General features: G+C 38.3%; 1 protein-coding gene across 8 annotated transcripts in view; it reads left to right on the forward strand.

Annotated features, from left to right (window-relative positions):
• CTNNA3 (catenin alpha 3) overlaps positions 1-25,754 on the forward strand; it is a 428,400-nt gene that overhangs the window by 312,133 nt on the left and 90,513 nt on the right. For all 8 annotated transcript variants that reach the window (XM_027694077.1, XM_027694076.1, XM_027694078.1 and 5 more), the window contains one exon: positions 9,726-9,926. In XM_027694077.1, coding sequence (XP_027549878.1) covers positions 9,726-9,926 — 201 coding nt within the window. The remainder of the gene's footprint in view (positions 1-9,725; positions 9,927-25,754) is intronic.

A 25,754-nucleotide genomic window follows, 5' to 3' on the forward strand; every position in this document is an offset into this window, starting at 1 on the left:
CTACCCTTTGGAACCTCCAGCAGCTGGACAGGACATGGGCCTATTAGCATGGCATGGGAGAAAAAAAAGTTTGACATAAAAGAGAGTGCCTAATTGAAATTGTGGGGTGCACAGGGTCTGACTTAAGTGTCCAGACTTCTCTTGTCTGTAAGTTTGGCAGATATTTCCAATTTGGTCCCATAAATTTGATTCATGGTAGTGTAAAAAAACTTAAAACTAAACCCCCCAAACTTTAACTCTTATAAAACCCCCAAAAGTCAAAAACAAAACAGCAACACCAGCCCCCCTCACCATCAACAAAAATTATACCAGCTTAGACTTCAGTGGAAAAGTTGGTCTAGTGAAAGGGCAGCTTTTCTCTCTGCAAGGGAGAGGTAGCTATTTTCAACAGCAAACAACACAATTTGCAGATGAGTATCCACCAGGAAAATGGACAAATTTATCACAGCTTACAAGTTACCATTTTTGTAGGGAGACTTCAGAGTTCCTACCCCAAATTGTCTCATCAGTTAAATGTTTTCTGCCTGTTAACACTTGCCCTGTCTGGGGGTTGGCTGTTGTGTCAAACAGCATTATTATGTGTTCATCAGATTCTCACTGTAGCAGATACAAAGCTGTTACAAGAGAATGTTATCATAAAGTCAGTGTTTTTACCTGAACAATTATCTAAGAGTGGCAGATGGTTATTATCTTTTGACAATATTTTATAGCCATAAAGTAACCACCATCTAACATAATAGGGTCTGCTTTGTTGCACGCACTGTAAAACAGGTAATGCAAAAAGTCTCCCAGTTTTGTATGACTAATCTAGCAAAAGGAAATAGTTGATACATTTTCCCTTTTTTTAATTCCCCCTTTCTTCCCACCTGAGGAAATGAAATCTTTTGAAGGTGACAAATTGACCAGATCTTCCAGCTGATACAAAACCAGACACTGAGTATTCCCTAATAATTGCAAATTTCTTTTGATGCTGTTTGGTCCAAACTGGGAAGATTGCCAGCTCTCCATTCTATGGAATCCGCCCTGAAATTATGAACCAGGATATCAGCTATGCATTGATTTTTAAGATACATGCTGTGAATTATTTCCCTGTAACCTAGCTAGTTATTTCTGTTTTTGAAAGACTTTCATTTCCAATGAGACAAGACTCTGTGTAATTCCTGGCATAAACTAATTCCTTTAGATAATCTGTTACTCTGAAAACATTGCCTTTGCCATTTTAGTCTTAAAGATTTATGATTTATTGCGGCCTTTCTGAGTTTTTAAGAGATATTTTCATGAAGTTAGGTAATATTTTAGCTAGATTTGGATTTTGAATGCAGAATTTAGAAAGCACCAATAAATTTTCCATTTCCCAACCATAGAAGGGCAGAAAACAAATTTATTTATTCCCTGTTTAGGGCCAACTCATATTTCACCTGAGGCAATAAAAATGCAGGCTTCAGTTCTTCTCTTTTGGCAGAGCAAATGATATGGAAAATTGAATCTCAACTTCCACAGCAGTAAGAATACAACTCTTTTTGGTTGGTTGGGAGGTTTTTTGTTGTTGTTTTTTGGTTTGTTTTGGTTTTGTTTTGTTATGGTAGCTTTTATCTGCTTTAATTAATCAGGTGTGTGAGCAACTCTGCACTCAAAATGGGCAGGCAGCACACAAAACACCAAGGAAAAGCTTGTGGAGCATTTCTCGTATGACAGAGTCTTCTGCTCATATGCTGGAGGAGAATCCTCTCTTGTAGTTAAGAATTCTCCTGCAGAGAATTCAGTTCTAGCAGACTGCTGAAAAGCTAATGGGAATGAAGAAACAAATGAACAAGTTGCCAAGAAAAGTCTCTCCCCTTTTGCAGTTCATCTACTGGAAAAAAAGAAGCTTCCCAGAATTTTTACCTGAGGTTTATAAAGGAGGACGAAAGGGAAAGTGTCTCCTGTATTTTTTGGGAGGGAATGTTCTGAGGAGAATAATGAATGCTCTGGTTGTGCATTGCGGTGGAAATGAAGGAAACAGGCCCAGAATGAGTATAAAGAAAATGGTTATCCTGATATTTTTTGAACTGACAGCCACATACTAATGAAAAATGTGACAGGATTATTTTGTAAGGCAAATAATTCTCCATTATCCAGTAGCTAAAGTGAAGAGTGAAAAGTAATTATTATGTCTAAGATAACTAGCTCAAAAGAAAAGTCTAAGTTAAGGCTGACAGTTGGTGGCAAATGTTCTGAAAAATTTTATGACAAAATCTGTGAAAGGCCTTGCTGATGCAGAAGAGGTGTATTTCAGTAATTTGGGGAACCTGATACATCAGCCTTAGCCCATGCTCCTTTTGGCTGGCAGTTCTTACTGGTTTTCCCCCTCTGTATCACAGAATCATAAAATCATTGTGGTAGGAAGGGACCTGAAGGTCTGGTCCATCCTGCTGCTCACAGCTGGGTCCATATTGCGCTGAGACCAAGAACAGCCTCTCTGAGGTTCTTTATTCTGGTGACTCTCATTATCCTTGCAGTGATTCCCTGCCCCTCCTGCCCCAATCCTCAACTGTTTCATTTTGACTGTTATCAATTATTTACCATCCTCACACCTCAGTAAAGAAGTGAAAGACCACAGTCAATTAACCTGTTAATGCACAGCTAAGGTTATCTGGGAATGTTCTTCCAGCATGCCATGCTCACTAAAACTTAAATTCCTATAATTTAAGTAGGGGGTGAGGGATGTGTGCTGATTATCTCATGGCTTCTAGGATCTGTCTGGAAGCTCTTGCTGTATTAGGTGTAAATGTATTTGAAATGTATGAGCTACTTTTTAGAGCAGTTTAGCAAAACCGGGTGTACAAAGCAGGTCTGTTCAAGTACTACTGGCTGTGGAAGAGGAAAGGGGGACTATGCATCAGTCCCCATGTTTGTGATCAGATGTAAGAGACCATGGAATCATAGAGTGGTCCAAAACTCATCTAGTTCCAACCCCCTGTGCCGCAGGCAGGAACATGCTTTACTAGACTGGGATGTACACGTACCATGAGAATTCCAACATAAATAACTTCACATTAAAGTATCAGTCTCTCTGCAGTAGCTGAGATGCAAAAAGGTCTTCTAGGCCATTGCTGCCTTACCTAGGCCAAATGGCATTCTGATCATTGTGATGAGGGGTTAGCATGGTCAGATTACGGTTGAAGGGGTGTATTCCATTGCACTTCAAGAAGCTGAAGTTGTTGAATTTGTTTGGAAGGCAAATTACACTGTATTTTGGTTAAAGCTGCTTTGGTGAAGAGAAGGCTCTTTTAGGAAAGAATGGTATTAATGTAATAATTACCTGGGTTATTAACATTATAATTGCCTGGGTTCATAGCTGAGACATGGCTAATCTGAGTAAAATTTGCTATGTGCATTCTGGAACTTAGCAACAGTAGAAAAGGGAGAGGGGGCATATTGCATACATGACTTGTGGTTATGGTGATGTCCGAGGATTAAGCAAGAATGCTCTGTTTTGTTTACTTCCCCATTGTCTCCTCTTTCCTGTCCTGCTACCATTTCCAATTCCTTATTTTTCCCTTCTGGTCCTACAAAGTCAGCAGCACATTACAGGATGTTGAAGAGTATTACCTAGATATCAGGTTGGCCTCTGTGCTTCTGCAGTGCTCTGTTTCCAGAGCTCTCCCAACTTGGCTTGTGTAAAGCTTTAGGAAAGGAGAGAAACTGAAACATGCTGAGAGTCTAAGATCATGCTTCCTTCGTTTCTCTAAGATCCTGGAGTACATCTGGATGCCAAATGGGGAAGCTGACAATCCAGGAACCTGTCTGTTGGCTGAATTTTGTGCCCAGGAAATGGAGGGTAAGGATTGAAGCACAAGCAGTTAGCATCTCAAACCAACCAAATCTTATTGTAATCATGTTAAAATGAATGAGGGAAAGAAATTAAACTCTGGAAAGGATTCATATTGCTGTATGATTCTCACTCATGCAGAAATTTTCTGTAATTTGAAACCTTCATCAGCGAGTTAAACTGATAATTTTGGACTGCTAACTCTGTAATTAATAGATACTCCCTTTAGGAAATATTCTAGTTTTCAGAGTCTGTTTTGGTGGTGAGGTGGCAGGGGGTTTTGGGTGCGTTTGGTTTTATTGTGTGGGTTGTTTGTTTTTTTTTCCTTAGCTTGGAATACTAACATCTTGGAATCATTCATGCATATGTAAATGAAAATGAACCTTAAGGAGAGGCTGCCAGCTCTGTCAATACTTTGTTCAGCCTAAGGTAAAATCCAAAAGAAATACACACTTCAGTTAGTATTTTCTGGGAACAGAACTGAAGCCAGTGTTTCAGACTACAAGTTGAAGTTCCTAAAAACATAAAGCATTGTGTCTCTTTTCCCTCAAAAGTAGTCTATAAGGACTTGCACAGATAATGATAAATCCTGAAGAACCTTGCCTAAGGGGATGCCTTTATGCTATTCCCTCTTTTCACTGCCCACAGCCATCTCCTGTCCTTATTCTTCTGTTGTCTTGTAGCTTTGGTCTTGCAGCCTCCAGCTCCCTGCTTGTGATAGACACCGGATTTCTGCTCTGATGTCCCACGATACTGGAGATTCTTAGATTGCACTTTGTTCCCAAATCAGCCTACTGCTTCCTGGAACACCCTGGCACATTTTGTAGACATGTTCTTCTTTCAGAACCATCTGTCCTTGTAGCCTAGTACCCATTAACATGAGACATACCTGTTAACTCAGGCAGCTCCTCATCTATGTGTCTTCCACATTTGATCTCTCTTGACATCACAATTCCCCTTTCAGAGGGACATTTGGTAGTTCAACAGCACTGAAAATGTCTACCACAAAAGTAATAATATTTTATTTTGTCTAGCACCTGAAAACAACATCCCTTGCACCCACTTGTCTGCATCAATTAATTTCTGGCCTCCACAGGCAATTTGTTCAAGTGTTTTGAAGAGAATATTTTTTTTCTCTCACATCAAGTTCTAAGTTTCCTTTGCTTTTCTCAAGCATTCCTTGATCCATAATTTTCTCAGGAACGGAGGTGAAGCTTTAGCCTCTAGCCTCCTGGATCCTCCTTGCCTTTTTTTAGATGGACATAACAGTAGACATTTATGCACTTTGTATGCTATGTGTCTAACACTGGAGCATTTTGGAAGCATGCCAGATGACTGGGAACCCTGCCTGTCAATGCCACTCTTAGTGTGAGACAGAATGGCAGTGTTGTCAGATGGATTAGCAACAAACAATATTAGCAATTATCATCTAGTTACTAAGTTTTGGCAGATAAAGTATATTTAGTTAATGCAATCAGAGAAGGAAGGATGTGCATTTTCCTCGCTCTGAGTAATTTTTCTCCACTTTTCTATTAACTTAAAAATTCTTCTCTTGAAATTGCCAGGGACTTTGAACATTAAGTGATTACCAGTGGTTTCATTTTTGAATAGTGACTAAAACACTGTCGTGCTTGTAGAATGTAGATATTCTATTAAAAGAGCCACAGGTGCCAAGAAAATCTATTTCATAAGATTGCTCATGGAGATTTGGCCTTGAGTATTGTCTGAACTTCAGGATGCAGCAAAAAGGTGGAAATTAATTGTAACTTTTTTTTTTAATCTGAATGCAGAAGGAGTGACAGCAGGGAATTGTATACTGGGACTTGCACTTTCCACTTAGTCATCTTGTTCTCTTAACTTTGGCACTGAAACTTGCTAAATCTAAATTATTGACAATTATTTGCTGTCAGACATGTTTTTGGTGTTCATCAAAGCATTATGAGTCTGTGGACATGTGTCTTTTGCCATACTGGGTAGTGCCATAATTGGAAAACTTGAAATCCTTTTCTGAGTAGCACATCCACGGAATAGGAGTCTTCTGAAAGGAAGCTGACTTTTTGTACAAAGTTTCTTGGTTTCCCATCCTATCATGCTAATAGAGAGTAAAAGATAAAAATCATCTTGGTCAGGCTAAACTATCACTGCATACATTCTTAGGTTTAGGGCTTGCAGAAAAGTATGTTTCATTTTCCATCTTTTCTTTGGGAGACCAAACTGAGTTTTCTATTGCTTCTTCACATACTATATTTTTTTTTCATAGTGTGTGGTTCACTTTTTTTTTTTAAACTGAGCAGATAAACTTTAATTAAAGTGCTTCAACTGAGGCCTTATCAGTGCCAAGTGGAGTGGAAGGGCATCACCTGTCTTTTTCTTAGATGACATTCAAAGGAAGAGCTATTGATTTTGTCCCAGAGACAGTCTGAGTCATGGCTTTGTCAGACTGCTTTATTATCCATTGGTTAGCTCGGCTCAGATATGATTTTTGGCCATTATGACTAACACCAAAATCCCAAAGGAAAATCAGAAGGTACGGTGCACCACTCACGGTAATTGCTGTGGTGACCATGGCAATCTGACAATTTCTTTAAGCATCTATCAATCCACTGTTACAATTCACTCTTACGCTGGACATTGACTCATGACAAAGAGATGGGGCATCATCCTAATCTTCCTTTTCTGCTCTGGGAAATAGGATACTTGGATGAAAATCAGAAGCTGACCTAATGCATTTTGTATAGGAGGAGGAAGCATCTGTAAGAAAGATAGAGAGTAAAACAACCTCAGCTGGACTGTGATCAGGGCTGATTTCTTTTCTTTTCCATTAGATCTCCTAAGGCAAATATATAAACTTGTTTGTGCTTTGGGAAAATGAAATTAAGCAAGGTTTTATTGATTGTGAAGTACTTCACCTGGGAAGAGCTTTAGAACATAGTTGAGAGGCTGTGTGTCGGCTGTGGTATTCAGAAGGTCTGCAGTGCAGTACCTGTGTGTGGGGACAAGATCATTTATGCTCATTGTGTGGGCATATTGTCTGTGCATTCTGTCACACTGACAAGAGCTTGGGAGTTTCTGACATATTTATGGCATTCCTCAAGTGACCCCTTATGTGTGACCATGTATGGACGTAGCAGGAAAAGATGCTGCACAGCTTTTCTAGTGGATGGACAATATAAAGTTAATAAAATCTGCTTCCATCTTTGTCTTCTTTGAAACTCAGTATCTGGAAGGATAACACCACATTCTAATTTATATTCCCTGATATTATTTTGGGCTTTTGGAAGAAAATTGCTGGTTGGAATCTCAGGCCACAATATAAAGGTCTAACTGCGTTTCTGTTGAGCATCTGGGCCCGTGTTTTTTATTCCATAAAAATGTTGTTTGTGGCATTTCTTAGAAGGGTTTGGAAACTGGGAGCTTTCTACCATGTGTTCCATTCATACAGTATTTCCATTAAGCCACATGCAAGTTTTTTTCTAAATTTACTTGAGATTCCTATCATACAAAATAACCCGTTAACTGTGTTTTTCCATTATGGAGATTTTTCTTGGTAGTTTTCAGAAGAGCCCTGCCTTTCTGTTTACACAGAACTGAGCCCTTTAATGGCTGTCTTTGCTGAACAGCAAAGAGCAGTGTATTCTTCACACAAAAGCCCTTCAAGTGGAGGTTGTGCTATCCACTTCTGTAGTTATCTCTGTCAACACTTGGACAACATTAAACCCAATACAATGGTACATATTACTTCATTTTAGACATAACTGTGGCAGCAGAAGTGGGGTTTTGTTAGTCCTTTCTCCTGCATTCTGCGCACGTCAGCCCTCTCTTTCCATCAGTGCTTCAGCTTTGTGCACATTCACAAACTGGTTTGTGTGGAAGCCCACAGGAAGAGGTGCCTGGAAAATGGGAGATAAGTTACAGGTTAGTGCCTGGATCACCTTGTTACTTGCCCCTTTCTTTCCCAGTTGGGTGTGGAGTGTTTAGTGTGGGGGGAACTGAAGGAGATGTCCTGTTTCCATGGAGGTGTCAGTTCATGAGCACAGTTACCAAATACACACAGACTGAGCCAACAGTGCTGACAAAGTCACCATTATTAAACTTCTCATTTCCTGCTGACCTTGGAGATTGGTGACATGGATCTGAAAAGGACATGGACATTCCATGTTCACGGAGGCATTCTGTAATGTAGCACTTTCATAAACTGAACTAGAATTTTGCATAGACACAGTCTCAAGATACTCATGTGAGACCCAGTTAGTAATTTAGGATTACCTAACTGTGTGTTTTATCTGTCTGAGTTACTATGATTGTCCCATTTATTGTATAACATAAAATGGAATTTAATACTGATGTACCAAATGGCAGTCACATGAATTAACAAGAGCCATGTAAGCTCTGAATTAATTCCTGGCTTAGTACAAGGGAAGTATCACAGTAGTATTTCTGAAGATGGAGCAAATCTATTGCTTTCACATCATGTGTTTCTAGTATTCTTGTATTACATTCTCTTGAGAGACAAAGCAGATTGTAGATCTGCATAGGAAAGGAAATTCAATACCAACACTTATATGAAAGCTTTTAAGAAGTGTTTAAGCTTTAAAGCTCTAAGCAAGCTACATTTTTAAATTATATTTTATGGTATTACCCTTTGTACCATAAATTAAATTTTATATTTATATTATTTTGCCTGAAAAAAAGCAATATGCCCTTTGGTATTTGTGGTATAGATGGGAATAGTAACAAAGCACATAACTACTTCCTCTCTAAGTCTTGACATTACTGTCTTCTAGCTTGATCTGAACCCTTATTCACGTCTGTCACCTTTTGGTTTTAGGACCAATCTTACTTACTTACTTTAGCACAATATTTTCTTCTTTATCTCTGCCCTTTCTGCTAATGTTTTGGGTTTGTTTTTTTTTTTTTTTTTGCCATTATTCGAGTATCAAAAAATGGTTTGTTAAGCACAAATACAACTTTACTATTGCCATTTGAAAAATGTTGAGGAAAATTATATGTTCAGAAAGACAAAGGGGCTATAATTTATTTTAGAAGAAGAATTTTGTAATTCTCTTTTGAGTGGCACCCTTCTCCATTTGTCTGCCTTTTCATTTCTCACCATGTCAACCCAACAGTTGCTTCCATCAGTCTCTAAGCAACCATTTTCTCCTGGTGCTTTCCTCTAGAGAAATCTTTGCTCTTTTTCAACATTTCAGATTTTCATGGAAGACTTAGAAATGTTCATGTTATAGCATATAAACCAAGAGTGTATGCAGCAATACAGCAGGTATATTATTTAAATAAGAAGAAATATAAATTGTGTGGAAGATATGTAAGAAGTATATGTTTTGTAAAGGCGATGAATATTGCAAAAATTTAATTATTAGTAGTGTAATTTTAACACCAGGCAAAAATACATCTTTTTCTATTCACATTAGAGTTTGATTTAGCATGAACATCCTAAGATGTTGATGTCAAAGAAGTTAGTTTAGTTGTTGGGACAACTGTTTGTCATTGGAGACTCATTGCTTTATGGAAACTGTTGTCACAGTGGCTTAAGAGGGTTTCAACAATAAAGTAGCAGCCTTAATACTTAGAAATTTTCCTTCATTCTGCAAATATTCACTTCATATATAAGGGTTTGTGGTTCTCCTATCTTTGTAACACTTTCTGCCCCACTATATTCTTGTTGCTATTGCTTATAGGAGAGTATTTCTGCACCTTTGAGTGCTAGGAATCAATAAATTGCTGTAAGAATTTCAAGGAAGCTCAGTGGAGGTTTCCTACTGTAGGTTTTTCACCCGAGTTGTGTTGGCTGGTGCCTTTCAACGGGGGAATTCAAAAACGCAGCCAACTCTGTGTCTAAACGGTGTGTGACTGTGGGAGAGGTGCCACCCTGAGAGCAGTGTTGTTCTGTTTGCAGAAAGCCACATTCTGGAGGATGTGAACAAGTGCATCATCGCCCTGAGGGAGCAGGATGGGGACAGTTTGGATCGTGCCGCAGGTGCCATCCGAGGACGCGCTTCCAGAGTCGCTCACATTGTTTCGGGCGAGATGGACAACTATGAACCCGGAGCTTACACTGAAGGGGTGATGGCAAATGTTCAGGATCTGACCAAGAATGGTAAGTCTGATTTCTAAAGTTTTTACAGTGCTGTAACCTTTCCTTCATATGCTACGCTTAAAGTGAGTCCTGTGGTTCTCTGATGTGCTGCACTAACGATTCACTCTGTGGTCTCTACTCTCCTGTCAGCATCTTATTGAATCCAGTGATGCCATTCAATTCAAAACTAATTTTTAATTTTTATTTTTTTTTAATTACATGGTCTACTTAAGGTTGTTTAAATTATGGAAGACTTTTCCTGGAGTTGTCAATGCAAGTAACAATGTTTGGAGACTTGTAACTAATGAAGCAGCAGATTTTCACTTTGTTGCAGTGTCCTCACCACACTTGTTCTTAGCAGATGAAAGGCAAACTCAGATAAAGAGAAGCAAGTGCATGATTTGTGTCTACTTCCACTTTAAAGACTATTGGGCAGTGGTCAGATATCCCAAAATATCTTCAGTTCTGCTAAACAAATTTGAAACTACCCGAAATGGTTTATAGTCTCCATTTACTTTTTCATAATATTAAAAAAGAGGGTATCATATCTTGGAAAATACCTGTACTGGCCACAGGGGTGTAACTGTATTGTACTATAGATAGTTCCTGTTATTTACATAAATGAATCTTTGGCCTTTCATAGTGTATACTTACTAATAATAATAAAAAGAAATTACCTGTGGAGCTCCCAAGACTTCCATGTTTTCAGTGGTTTCAGTGGCTGGGCAGTTAAACTGCTCTTAAAAAAGTCTGTACATCCCTGAAATATAGGATTTAGCTTCATGAACTCAGAAGTCTAAATCCTGGCTCTGTCAGTCTAAACAAATGTCTAGTACCTTACATTTGACTGACATTTGCTTTATTTTACCTCCACAAAAGCCAGAAATGTTGTTTGAGCTCTTTCTTAATAAGTTCAAATATGTCCAGGGCAGAACTGTCTTCATGTGAACAAGAGTAAACTGACATTGCAGGGAAGTGGCTAAAGGGACAGAATAGTGAGAAGAGTTTGAAATAGACTTGCCTGTTTTTATTTTCTGATATTTTGATGAGAAAATCTGAATATTTTCACCATTACATTAATTTTTCATGACTTTTGGAAGTACTCTGACAACTACCAAGGGAGGCAGCATAGAAAAGCATAGTTTTGATTACCTTGTAAAAGCTGAGCCCATCTTTCTTGAAACCAATAGTGTTTAAAGACATTAGGAGTTGACACTGACTTCTGTTCTGTTGCCTTGCTTCAACAGTAATATATATAATGTACCTAAACCTGTCTGTCTACATAAGACAGGGAGACATAAAACTGGTTTTGGTTGGAATGTTTGCCTGTGTCGAGGGACATCAAGCATGTGACATCTCAAATGACTTTGCAGTACCTCAAACCAAAGAATCCACTGTCTTTATGTTGTTCAATAGGAGCAGAAAAAACAAACGTGTACCTTTCATTTTCACCTGTGTTTATATGATCTGGAATGAACAGACAGCAAGTCACATGAGGGCTTTTTGGTTTTGATGGCTTTATTTTATTGGTTTGCTGTAACTTTTTCAGCTGACAGGTAAAATGCAGGTAGGTTGCAGCCCTGAGGTGTAACCTCAACCATTCTGTCACAGCTGAGTCTTTCATGTGCCAGCTGATTGCAAGGTGACACTTCACCAGGAGAGAGCTGTGCCATCACCTCCTCAGTGAGCTTACATAAGTAACCTGGGGCAGTGAAGTGCATCCTTCATGCCTAATAAAAAGGTGAAGTGTTACTGAAGAGAAATTATTGCAGGGAGAGTATAGAATTACTGAAAATGAAATTACAGACTAGTAGCAGACACGGAAATAGCAGAGAAATAAAAACAAAAATGAAAGAGAGAATGGGAGCAGAAATAAGAAGGATGCAAATTGGAGGTAACGGGAAAGAGAAAATGTGCATAAAGAGGAGCAGATACATTTACTGTTTGTTAAAACAAAGACCGAGGTTAAATTGTAGAACATACATTGAGGTAATTTATAAGAAAAGAAAGAGGTTTAATTCTCTGCATTGCAGTATGCAAGAAAAGAGCATAAGATCACTGAATCTGTCTCTTCAGCTGGATGACATCAGACATATTTGAGATAAAGTGAGCTATTCAACAGTAATATCATAATACTGCTGTACAATAAGTATTTAAATCTGCAGCTTAATTTCCTAGTTGTGTAGTTCTGTTTACATATGAGCTGTTGACAGCCAAATGGATCTCTACAGCACCATACAATGGAGTGTCTGCTTTCTCAGGCTTATTTATGCTGTCCCTCCATTTTACCCCTTCCCTTTCCCTGAACAAGAAGACAGACCCCAAGCCAACTAAAAACAAGGCTCTGCAAAAGCACCATTTAAGGTGTGGAGTTGAGCTTTTAGAAGCTGGATAGTATCAGAAGTGAAGTTGAGTTTGCAGCCTTCATTTTCCTTGATTTGCATTCTGTGTACACGATGTGCATTATGACATTGTGATCACACACAGTTATGTTACAAACCAGCTGCTTTATTCAGGTCACTGGACGGACCTGCTTTAGACATATGCTGGGGTCACATTTTAGAGGAGGAGGCTGGTGTCCACAGGCTCAATTTGGAAAGTAATGAGGCAGAAGACTGCAGGAAGAGAATATATGATCTGATATTGAGGATAGCTATGGATGGACTTGATGATCTTGGTCTTTTTAAACCTAAATGATTCTCTGATTCTGCAGTTCATTGGCACTGCACAGGTCTGTACAGAGTTCCTGCACGGTGCTGAGTTCGTGAGGCTACAGCTCGTTGGGGGGTGCAGGAGTGCTCCCAGCTCCTGCTCTGAGTGAGCATCATGCTGGCAGTGTCCTTGTTCTACAGCACAATGAGGCTGGGGCATACTCTGTCCCCTCTTGGTCTCAGGTTTTGGTGGGAAGAGGGAGTGGGTAGGAGAGAGAGCGGCAGAGCATTCCAGCCACGTCCCTGGTCTAAGCATCTGGAAGTCAGCATTGACAATCATTCCCTGGAAATGTTGCCCCAGGGTCTTGTCATGGGTGAGAGTGGAAGGCTTAGACAAAATTTATTAAACAAGCCCTGCCATTGAGTCCTGAGGTGCAGAAAGGATTCCCTTGTTTTCTAAACCCCTTCTCAGAGAGGAATCCAGTCTTGGCCTTGGATTATGTCAATGGTTTAAATTTAAGGGATTACAGAGGTGTGATTGAACCACCTTTGTCCCGCAGGTTTAAACGACTGGCAAAATGAGAATAATTATATAAAATGAAGCATTTATTACTACAGATGACCAGACAAAAGGTCTTAATCACAATTATTTACTACACAATACAAAAGCTAAAACTACTAGTATAGTATAAGATAGGATAGTGTACTATATTGAAGCAAGTATAGAAACAACTCTATTAAAGCTAGCAAAAAGGAAAATAGAAAAGTAGAGATGTGCTGTAACTCACCCAGACCAACTCTCGTGGGGAGATCTCTTTCTTTCAACCTTGAGGACTATCCTTGGAGAGCATCCCCCCCCAAGGGAGGAATCTCCACACATACAGCCCAAGAGGTCTATGTTAGAAGAACCTGACTACATGAGAGAGGACTGGACTTTTATAGTATAAAGTGACTGACTGCTAGTCACACATTTACAGGCCAGCTATCAGCTTATCTGATTCCAAGTCTGGTGAACCAGGATGGTTTTAGCATAATAAACACTGAGACAACACCCTGGCACCAGCAGTTGATCTTGCATGACAGCTCGATAGAATGCGTAAGGGCTTTGCATTGTATGCATTCTCTGATTGGATTTTAGGTCTTATCAGGGTGGGTCTGTCATGCCACAGGTCTGTATGAAACCTTTACTGACCACTGGAGAAAACAGTGTTCAGTCCTGTGGTCTGTATATACTCTGTGAAGTCACTGGGTTTAAAGCAGCATTTCCTATTTCATTTTACAAGTGCAAAGGTAGTGGAGCTTGAGGCTGTATTCTGGTCTGGTTAAGACTGTGAAAACATTAATACTGATACCTCGCTGCCATTCCTAATGTCTGGCACTGTTGATTAGATTGAAATAGATTGTTGCATTTTGATGGTGTTTGTGTACTGCTGCATGACAGCAAAATTAAACCTTTAAAAACACTGTTTATAAAACCCTAAGGTACTTCCACTTCAAAAGTGGAAGGGTAACCTTGTACTGTGTTTTTAAATATCAGTCTACTCTGCTATTTTACTGCCTGCCAGAATCCGCAGCGGTTAAATTTAAGTCAGCAATTTACATTATGGCAGGTATCTGTTGATATAAGTAAAATGTATTGTAAATTTGATCTGCCGTTGTGCTTTCATGCCAAAGTATAATGATATACATATATGTGTAAACACACATATAAATCTTTAGTTATCGAGATCTAAAGATCTAGTAAAAAACAAGGAAAAGGCTGGAGACAAAGATTGTAACTATTTTAACTATCTCAAGGAACTAGTGGAAGTATCTTTCTCTGAATCACAAGTTTTGAGTCCGTGTTTTTTTATTCCAGTAGTGCTAATGGAATTACAGCAAACCATTGTCCACAACTTCTTATGAGTAGGATTATGAAATACCTTGTAATTCACATGGGGATAGATCTTAACTCTTAAGTTTAGGAATAGTAACAAAGTTCCGTTTGGAACTAAAACCGAATTTGTCTGATCTCAAATTAAAGGTCAACTGTTGGTATTTTTGTGAGATAGATACTGCTATGACACAAGTACTATTCTTGCTTCCTTGGAAGTATAGATGAAGGTAGAGTTTAATCTCTGAGGCAGAATGGTGATATCAAATGTGAAGTTTAACATGGAGCCTTGGCTCTGTGTAAACTCTGCTCAGCAATAACAAAAGCATCCCTGAATTATCAACAGTGTTTCCAGCACAAAGCCAAAACAGCCCCATGCAAGCTACTGTGGAAAAAAATTCCCTCTACCCCAGCCAAAACCAACACACATAATCTTAATTGTTTGGTACATCAAGGGGATACCAAGGGGATTTGTTATCCCGTGATCTCCTTGAGAGCTATGTTACTTCTCAGGAAAGATTTTCCTCCAATTTCCATCACTTATTCATGACCAATTTGTACATTTTGTTACTGTGTCAATGTGAACAATTCTTAAAACCACTTGGCCCCCGTGGGCCAAAGACATAAAACTTTTAGACCTTCACTGGAGTGTTCAGTGATTTCCTTTAAAACCTTTGCAAGGTTCAGTTACGTTTTTTGGCAGCGTGTTTTAACATCATATTGTGTGCCAGTATGAATGAATTTATTTATTTACACTAATGAATTTATTTATTTGCTTATTTCTCAGTCCCAGGATTGCTATTTTGGCCACCTTCCAGTCTCTCCTCTCCCTTCCCAGCCCTTTCAGTGTGATCAGTTGTATAGCCTCCAAATTAATACTGATCTACTACACCTGAAACAGAGCTTTCCTGTACAGTACTTTATTAAATGATTCTGTAGGGTGGATTAAATCTACTGCATTGCTTTTCTCTGGGAAAAGGTAATTTATCTTAGCAATAAAAAAGCAGCGATGTTATCTGATACGAGCTTCCTTCCATCTTGTGCTTTTTATTCAGCTTTTCCATTTTTGCATGCCTGTGTGCACAAGCTAATGACTATATTTTCCTGGTTGTTTCACTTGCCTTTTCCAAATACAGTTTACAGCTTTGTCACAACAGCTTATGCAAAATTACTGACAGTTTCCTGTGTCCACTGCCTTGAGTCTTCTGCAGCAGAGATTGTCTGCTTTTGCAGCTCAAGAATGCCTTTCACCCAAAAGACACCCTCCAAAGAGGAAACGCAGGAGAGCTTGTTGGTCTGTTTTCTCCTGCCCACTCTGACCTTTGGTACTTATTTTGTTGTCTTTTGGCATTCCCAGAATGGGAACAGAGGAGGACCTCCAGAGACTTCACTGACTTTTCCTAAGGTGCATCTCCAGATAGGATCCTTAGGATGAATCAGCTGTTGAAGCTCGTTACCTCTTGTTGTAGTACTAAAGATGACAAATTTATTTTAAGTGATTTATTTAGGGGTAGCTAAAATGAGGTGCATACAAAAATTGGAAGTTTTTATTAATTTAGAAAGACGAGTGTTTTTAATGAAAAAATATTTTTCACTGCTCACTTTCAGAATGAGATTTAAAGATAATACTTGCTGTTTAGTAGTCAGAGGTTTTTACCCTTGCTTGTGAAGCTCAAAGGCTGCTAAAAGAGGACTGAATCTTTTTACTTCAAAATATATTTAAAAAAAAAAAAATCCCCAAAACATTTGAGAGAAGAACTGGAGAGAGGCTTACTATGCAAGCTTATGGAAATGGTGAACTTGTGCAATTGGTGCACAACTCAGATAAGGAATAACTTGTAAGAAATTCTTTGACAGAGAATTATTGTAGGAGCTAGGAGGAAAAAAAATGTTAGCCAAGAAATTTGTTGAGGGTGTTTGCATGACTGAGCCTAAAATATTTTTGTTTATATTTCTATGATGATTGCAGGACTGTAGCTTAAACAATAACCCTTAATTCTTGTGGCTGCTACAACATCCATTTGGTTGAGTCTGCAGCTTTTTTTTCTATAAGGCTCTGTTCTGATCCTTCTGTGAAATTCTGTTAAAAATGTTGGCTTTAAAACCATGTTTTGCTTCTGATTTGAAGAATGTTCTAAAAAATAGGAGGAAATACCAATATTTTTTTGTGTTCCAGGTTATAAAATCACCCTGACCATAATAATTTTTTTTTTCCTTTCCTCTAGCTCAAAAATAGCTTTGCTTCACTGTTAATAACAGTAATGTCCATGTTGATTATAAACACTGTGTAGGTGTTAAAGATGCCTTTAACTACACATTTGCTTGCTTTAAAATGCTGTTGCACTTAGTGATCATTTAAAGCACGGAGAAGAAACTGCTCTTCAGTGCACTGTTGCCACTGCCTTGCTCAGTACCAGCTTCAGAGTGCCCAGCACACACTCGCCTTGTAGTCCTTGGACACAGTCTCCAAGAACTTCCTTCTCAAGAGAAAAGTCAGTAGGAGCAGCATTTAAAACCCGGAATTAACATAAAATAGATTTCTGCTTATGAAGGCAATAACTTTATTTTCACAGCGTTCACAATTCAGTTTTGATATTTTTGCTGTTGTTTTTCCTGAGTTAGGATTGTAAATATCCTTCTGTTACCTGCATAGGTTTGATACTCGTGGCCTTGCTCCAGCTCCTTACATGGGGAGAGGGGGAGTCAGGGGAAGGGTCTCTCAGTTTAAGTGGCCTTGGTGGAAGAAACCAAAATAGGAAGGATGTTGTGTGAATTCTGAATCTGGCTCCCATGGTAACAGATTTGCCATGTTCATTGGTGAAGCCCAGTTCACCTGGACTTTGGAGCAGAGTACACTTGGGTAAGCCTTCCTTAAAGCAGGAACACCAATGAACATCAGTGTTGTCTTTGCTTTTTTTTTCCTCCAGCCAGTTTTGTTTGTTTGTTTGTTTTGTTGGTTTTTTCAGTAGAATTCTGTGTTCATTGTGTGTGACATTTTGGGATAAATCTTCCCTCACTTGAGGTTACTTTAAGCAATGACTCATGACTTTCCAATGTCTGCATAACTTTCGTATATTTTTCTCTTTTAGATCCTGAGAACCACTGTACTGGTCTTATTCAGTAGAGTCCCTTCCTTAATCCGATAACAAGATCAGGAAACTATTGCTGCTCTTTATATTTTTAAACTGAAGCAGGCTCTCTAACTGGGACAGTTTTTATCTCTATGCTCATATCAAAACCATTACCTTCATTTCAGCTATGACTTTCTTGCCCAGGGTCTGAAGTGCCTTAACCTTTGTCATGTTATGGACATTTCATTTGCAATTCTGTAGTCTGCCTTTCACTTGAAACTCTGTAAACTTTCCAGTTATTTCGAATGTGTTTCCCAGAGCCACTGCAGCACTGTTTCTTCCCCTTACTCTTTTCCTAAGGTTTTCCTGGTGGTCTTGTACCTACAAACCCTGATTCTATTGTTATTTTACATTTTTTTGGGGGGGAGTTACAACAAACATGCTGTGCCTGTTGCATTTGTCCATGATTAACTTACTGTGTCTCAAACACCACTTTAATAATTATTTCCTTTGTCATTCCACATTCAAAGAATCCTTTTGTCCTGTTGTCTTTTAGAACAGTGTAATGCATTGGAAAATACATTTTTCTTACAGAAGCTGAAGTTTTTCTCTATTTTGTAAGTTCTTTGTAATAGGAACATTTTAGTTCTTAATGAGCACCTTTGGCTTCATCTGATGCTTCCTGGAGCCAGCTGGTCAGATATACGTGCCGTGTTTTTCCAAGTAGAGACCAAAATATTTTGAATACTTCGGGATTTACCACTCTGCCAACCATTTGCTTTTGTTATATTTACATGTCAGAGTATGATCTGCCCCCTAAGCAGGATTGTGGACTGAGTAGCTTTATTTCATAAATCATTAGTGCTTAAGTTCTTAAGTGCTTAAATTCTCTATTTCATGGTCTATGAGGACTTTTTTTGTTTAAATCTTCAATATTAACCCAGTCTCATTAAGGATTTCTTTAGATCTGAAAAAGTAACTCCTTGTTCTGCAGCTTTAGATCACTCTTAAGTTCTTCATAGAGATCATTTGTTGTTTTCTAACGTGAACTTACAAAAAGCACCTTTTACAGTTTTCATTTTTGCATGGAATAGATTTTTGTTTTATAATAAAATTCATAACATGTCATATCTTAATGGTAAAATTATATAGTGTCCCCCCTCTCCCTCCAACAATATTTCCAACTGCATACAGCTAACTCAACTCTGCTGGTGATTTTCATGGTGATTCCTTTCTGGCAACATGCCCTCAGCTCTTTGTGCTTCCCTCCTTAGTAACTATCAACTGTTAGACCTGGAAATGATGCCATAGATCTTGATGTGGGGAGCATATGCATAATTCTGTAGGATTTATGTATGCCTCTGTATGTGTGTATGGATTATAAATCCGTTAGCATAGTAAAATTGATTCTTGCTGAAATCATAAATGATGGGCTTGTGGTCATTTTGTTCACCGCATGTCTCAGTAAGTCTGCCACTGCAGTATTTGGAGAGGTGGAATTGAATCCATTATATGACAAATAAATATTTCTGTAAACAGGGCTTCTCCTTATTTTCTGGGGACCTTATTCTGTTTCCTACCAGAATTCCACTGCTGGGCAAGGTCACCTCTGAAGCTCGTTTTGTTTACTGTACACTCTGTGTCACAGTTTTTGAGAACACTACACCATCTCCTCAGTTTACCCAGTGCTATTAAACAGCTACAGCCAAAGTAATTTTGGAATAATTCAGCAAAAGATGTATAATGAATGCATCCATTGGAATTAGAGCATTCGTCATGGAATTTCATGCAGGAATATACAACTGTCTGTCACTCACTCTCCTTTGTGATTGCTGTCAGGCATTAAAAATTAAAAGGTAGGTGGCTTCAGCCAGGAGATGAGAAGATCTGTACCCTGGGTGTTGTGCAAATAAATCATTGCAGAATTCTTCACCCTTCCCAAGCAATATGAAGCAGCAACCATGCTTTGCTTAAGAAATACTTGACACCTTGACAGCTGGGTTAGGCAGTAAACTGTATGACAGCCCTCCTAATCAGCAGAAATGATAGGGAAAAAACATGGATGCTTCAACAGCTGGTTTGGGGTTTGTTTGTTTGTTTTTCCTTATGAATCAATTTTATAATTTCTTTCCTGACCTGAAGCTTCAAGTTAACATTCCTTGTACCAGGATATTAGTGTTTTCCCGGTAACTTTGTTTTTGGTGTGGAGAGAGGCTTAAAATAATTCCCCAAAACTGTTCCTAGGTTTGAAGTCAGAAGTGTTTAGTGAGTGATTCTAGAATATGACTGCAAGGAACAGACCATTGTTTTTGAGATGCTTGTTTTTTAGGAAGGGTAGATTTCGGAGATGCAATGAAATTTCTGGCTTTGAAGACTTTACGAGACAAAACTGTGACTGGCCTGATGTCATGTTGGTCTTTTTTTTAAGGAGGAGACCGATCCAGGTGATATACAAAAGTGCTTTTCAAATAATGTGTTTAGGATTTTTTTTTCCTTTTGTTAGACTACAACTGCATTCATATTACTCATCTTTCCTGGGTAATTAAATGTTTTAACATGTGCATTCATACTTTGCTGTAGCAATCTCAAATTCCTTGAGAAGAGTACTTTGTTTGTTATTAGAAATATGTGGTGTTGGTATTTGAAAAGGATTTTTAGTGTCAAAATGGTTGCATATACTTCATTCTGATTCTGCAAATTTCTCCAGAATGCTAATACAGGCTTCTTATATGAAGTATTGTGTATTAAATGGAGGTCAAGCATACCAACATTGTCAATGAATGCAATCAATCCCTGTGATTTAGTCTCATGCATTTCCAGATAGGCAGAAAAGCATATTTAAAACCTCTTGGTACCCTGTTTTTCAAAGTGCCTCTTTACTCTTTGATGTGCTCTTTTGAAACTATGTTGACTTCTTTTTTTTCAGAGAGCCAGTAGTAAAATTTTCAGCAGTGCTCCAATTTTCTTTTAAATAACAGCAGTCATCTTGTGTCTGCTTAATTTCTTCACTTGTCTTGCTTATATATTATTCTCTGAGACAAGTAAGGCAAATAAGTACCTGCACCTAAGAACACCTTCAGAGATCATATCCTAATGGTGTTAGAAGAAATATCAGTTCTATTCAGTATGGTTTTATTCAGTTTCTAATAATGTTAGTTTTATTCATTATAGTTTATTCAGTTTCTAACCATTGTTAGCTGATAACTGACTTCCTGAATCTTTAATAAAATCTACTATTCTGTGTGTTGGAGAAAAGTTAATGTTTCTGCATTGCAGATTGGGAGGACTTATTCTTGTAGTTGGCCTTCGTAAACTCTAAACCACAAGTAAAGAACAAAAAAAAATATCTTCTAGAACCTTTTCAGCCTTTCTGTACTCTCTGCATAGAATTGAATTTAGCAGGAGATGCAATGAACAATCACTTTCTTGTCTGTCAGCAGTCCACTGCAGTTGGAGTTCACCCTGACTGTACGTGCAGAACAGTCAGTACCTGTTATAATTAATCATTCTCACTGTTTCTCTGGGTTCTTGCATAGAACTTTCTTCACCTAAAGGACTTTTCCCTGCTGATAATACTAGTCTTAGCACTCATATCTGTAAATGTTGCTAATTTAATTAGTCACTAGTTGATTAGAGGTTTCAGGTGAATACTGAAGCATGTTCTTTTTCATGTTGTTGGTAGCCAGTTGGGTACTATAAGGTTCCTTTATAGGGCAAAACATGTAATGCAGAATGCAGTTATGGTCAGGGTACGGAGTGCCAACAGCCCATTCACGTTCTTGCTTTGAATCCTTAGAGAGAAGAACCTCTTGAGTTTTTGTCACCATGGCCACAAACAAGCTACCCAATGGTGCTTCACTTCCTGCAGCTAGCAGGTTTATTGCTCTCAAATGATTATATACTATAATTGAACATACTCATTAAATATACCTGCATCCCTTTATCACTCTTGATTTAAAGCAATTTCAGTAATACCGTGTTCTAATAATGAAAGCTTGTGTGGTCTCCTTAAACAGCTTCAGCATTTAGAACCTAATTTCAAATCCACTGGAACTCCTGGAACAACTGCCACTCACTCTGCTGATGGTTGTACAACCCATGTCCCCATTCTTTCTTACTGGGTGTTACTGGTGTTCGTGGTCCTGCGGGACAGGAGGGAACGGGCAGGGGACCAGTGCACTGAGGGCTCCCAGCAAAGGCAGGAAGCACACACAGAGTTAGTCTCTGTCACAAGGCAGTGTTTTCTGAGTCATTTTGAGGCTTGCTATTAATTTTAAATGTGGAGACAGTATTTTTCTGGCACCATTCAGAAAAATATCTTTTCTGCAGTTGACAGTGTTTACTGGTATTTCACTGTAACTAAGAACTTGAGGATTTTGGCTACCAAGCTGTAGTTGTCTTGTGCTTGCTTTTGCAATGTCAGCAGTCTTCCATGAAATATAATTCTTCTTGATTAAATTAATTCAGTTATTCCAAGTTACTATTATAGTAGGCATAGAACTAAAATGTAGTGTGATCCTTTTCTCAAATACATTTTGCCAAAGGACATTTTGTCTTCTGTGGTTTTGTTGTTTGCTAACATGTATGTCAAAAATTATTCCGCCTGAAAAAGGTATTAGTTTCTGATGTTTCCCAGTGGAATATGCAATTTTTTTTGTCTTTGGGCCAAAAAAAGCTTGGAATCTTTTATCTTTTGCTAATTTAATTATGTTCAGGTTTTGTAAGTTGATGCTACACCCACTGGGAACCAGATTTATAAAAAAGATGGTATTTCTAGTTATTTACAAAAATAACTGGCTGCATTTCAAAATTAAATGTTTAGATTGTTATCTACTGCTAGTGTTTTGAAGACGAACTTATTTTCTGCATGGCTATGATTTTGGGAAAATATGGCTCAGTTAAATGCTCTGAGCTTCTGAAAGTGGCTCGGTTGTTTTTTTCCTTCTAACTTATAGGATGACTGGAGTTAAATGAAATTTAGGCATTCCATTTTCCTGCTACTTTGCTAAATCTGTTGCCCATCAGCCTCATGGCATTTTTTGTTTCGTTTGCAGCCTCAGTTTTGTTGAGACTTTGGAACTTTATGTCACTTGGAAATTAAACATTATCAAAGTTCTCCCTATAGCTCTATAATTCTTGGCCTCAAGGTCGGGGGCTTGGGTGGGGCTTTTCTTTCTTGTTGTCTGTTTCATCATGAGTGATTGGTTTTGGATGAGATTTTTATTAAGATAACCGATTAGTTAGGCAGGACAACTGAATTGTATCTAACCTTTCAGTATCATGCTTAAAATAATATGGAACAGCACCTAAATAAATGAATTCTAGGCCAGTATTAGCACAGCAGGAATAAGTACCTCATGAGCAGCAGATCTGTAATGTGTGCACACATCTCTGGAGGTATCTGAATGGAACTGTTTTCCTCAAGATGTTTCAGATCTGGAAACCATTAAGAAAAAAAATCCAAGCTTCGCAAAATGAACTTTGCTTTTAATTTGGGGGTTTTAATGAGACCAAATGTTCCTCAGCTGTGGGAACCCTGTCTGCACGTGCTCTGCACAGTGCTGTTTGATGATACAGTGAAAAAACTATTTCTCAAGATACAACTTGCCACAGTTGGACCCCACATGCTCAGAAACATGCTGTTGGAGCATGTTCTAGCCCCAAAAGTTAGGCGTGCTCATGTTGTGTCAGGTTGTCTGCAAGCAGGCAAGGTGCAAAGAGGAGCCAGCATCTCTTGAGGTGTCTTTGAAGGCTCTCTTCCACAACCCTAATCATAGCCATTCATTTCCATTTTGTGGTGCACCATTTGTTTGCTCTAGTTAGGGTGGTAAATAGAGAGAGAAATTTGAAGAATGGCATCGCTGCAGTTCTCTCTCTGTGTACCTGCAGATTCAGCTTGCCTTTGCTTGTGAAACACTCACCAATTTGGAAACCCACTTTTTCTGTCCCTGTAGGATGGTTGCTTCATTTAATGCCAGTTTAAATAGCCATGCCTTGTGGCCTACTGTGACAACGATAACATTCAGGTTTGGTTTGATTCTTTAAGTTTAGCTTATAGGTATGAAATAATCGGAGTCTTTTAGCACAGTGATCAGTACAGCTTTAGGAAGAGCTTACAGAAAGACTTCATAGGCAAACATGCTCATGTCTGCAGCGAACACTATTTTGCTGCATAAACACAAAGTGTAATCTGACATTCAGGAATGATCTTACAGCAGTTTTGTTTGTAAAAAAAAAAAAAGTCCCTTTCCCAGAATGAATTGCCACACATTCTTTCACTTGTGGATTCACTTCCAGATAAATCAGTATGTTCATGCAGCATAAGCTGTGTTTTGGGAAAGATTATGGGATAAGAATATAACTGCACTTAAAAATACAGTAGTTTTGCTGTGACTTCTCACTAAGCAGAGCTCACAGATACTTAGAAATACTTAGTGACACATATTTAGTGTTTGTCAATTGACTTTATTATTGTAGGTAGCTTTCCCCAGTACTTCTACATGCTTAAGTTAGCCTTCAAATGAAAACAGTAACTTGCCACAATTCATTCACTCCAATTTTAATTGGAATTGAAATCAGATACTAAGTATTAAAAATCAGACTATCCTGACATAAAATCAGCAATAATAATCACTGAAAGAAGGCTGCTATCACACTGATATTTTTTGATAATAGAATCAAGTGGTAGAAACAGGTTAATTTAGGAATTCTTAACATCCCTCCAGATGATCCTCCATTTCTGTGGACTGCTAATTCTGTTCCCACTGCTTTCGAACAGGTTTCATTTTTCATTTTTGCAGTTGCAAGTGATGAGAAAAAGTGATTGTATTATCTTTCAAATATTTTTTTATCTTGTCTTTAGTAGATACCAGGGTGTGTATGTGTGTACATACAGTGTTCATGCAGTTGAATATAAAGTTACAGAGATGGAGCTTGAAATGGTAAAGTGTTACAGTCATAAAAAAACAAATAAATTAAACCAGTCTTCAAAAACATGAGAGGGAAGGCAAAAAAGTAATTTTGCACTATTTTTTTTTTAATCATTGTGTTTACAGATAAAATGCTTATATGGAATGTGTCTGGTATGTTTACACACAGTAAGTGAGTCCAGGAATTCCTGAATATTGAGGAAACCCCCACTGCAGTCATGGCAATGCTCAGGTACAAAACCTCAGCCAAAACTGGGTATTGCACATGGAGTAAAGTTTATTCCATGGTCCAGGGTGCCTGTTTCCAAAATGGGTAAACTAATGCAATGGTGAATTTACTGCATGCAGTGAATCCTGTTGTCTTGTCACTACTTCTCTCCAAATCAGCCTTCATAAGTTTTCTATTTCAGTTCAAAACAGTTAATTCTTTTAGAATACTCCTAAATGACTTTAAATATCTGCTAGATGAGCTTTTTACAGGTGAGTCTTTTTAAAGACTGAAATAGTGTTACCTCAAAATATCCCTTTATATGCTTTGCCAAACATTCTTACTCCTTCAAATTTCATAATAATTAGTAATAAACATAAAATTAACAGAAAAAATAATATAATAATACTCAGTGGTCTGACTGGTTTAAGTTTTTTGCTAATTCACACCATTCTCTAGCTTAATATAGCATTATGCTTATACAATACAACCAAACAAGTTTCACAGAGAAAGGGGTTTGGGGTGCTTTTGATTTTAGTTTTTATTAAACTCTCAGGATTTCTCTTCCCCATCTAAATTACTGAAAAGCTGTTCTCTGTTCAGATAGTCTCTCTTACATATAATGAAGTCAATCCCACCAGGAAGACCTCAATTTCCTCTAAATGTTTTTTTAATGGCATTTTCTGTGTCCTGTTCAGTACATTTGAAAAATCCCAATCTGGTACTGTTTGGTCAGCAGCCTGTAGGAACTGCCTGATGTGTTAGTGGTCTCCTTGTTCTTGCTGGCTGAGCTTTGGGTTTTTTGGTTTTCTTTAGGTACAGTCTTAAGTTATTTGCTAGTCTTAGCTTATATGTATCTATTGTATCATATGTAGCTATATGACATTCTGTTTTGTGCGGATGCCTCTAAATGAAGACCAGTGACTTTAGTTAGACTAAAGAAGGTCATGTTGTTCTGAACTGTGAACTGAGTTCAGGAGTAGTTCAGGAGTAGTGGATGTTTCCACAGCTCATAAATAGCAGGGAACTGATGAGATGAGACAGGCCCAAATGGTCCACAGTTGTCTGCTAAGAAATGAGAAAAATGTTCTGAAGTTCTTCCCAAGTCTGTCCTAGG

Source organism: Neopelma chrysocephalum, unplaced genomic scaffold, assembly GCF_003984885.1.
Source record: "Neopelma chrysocephalum unplaced genomic scaffold, ASM398488v2 Primary Assembly neopelma1_96, whole genome shotgun sequence".
Lineage (NCBI taxonomy): Eukaryota > Metazoa > Chordata > Aves > Passeriformes > Pipridae > Neopelma > Neopelma chrysocephalum.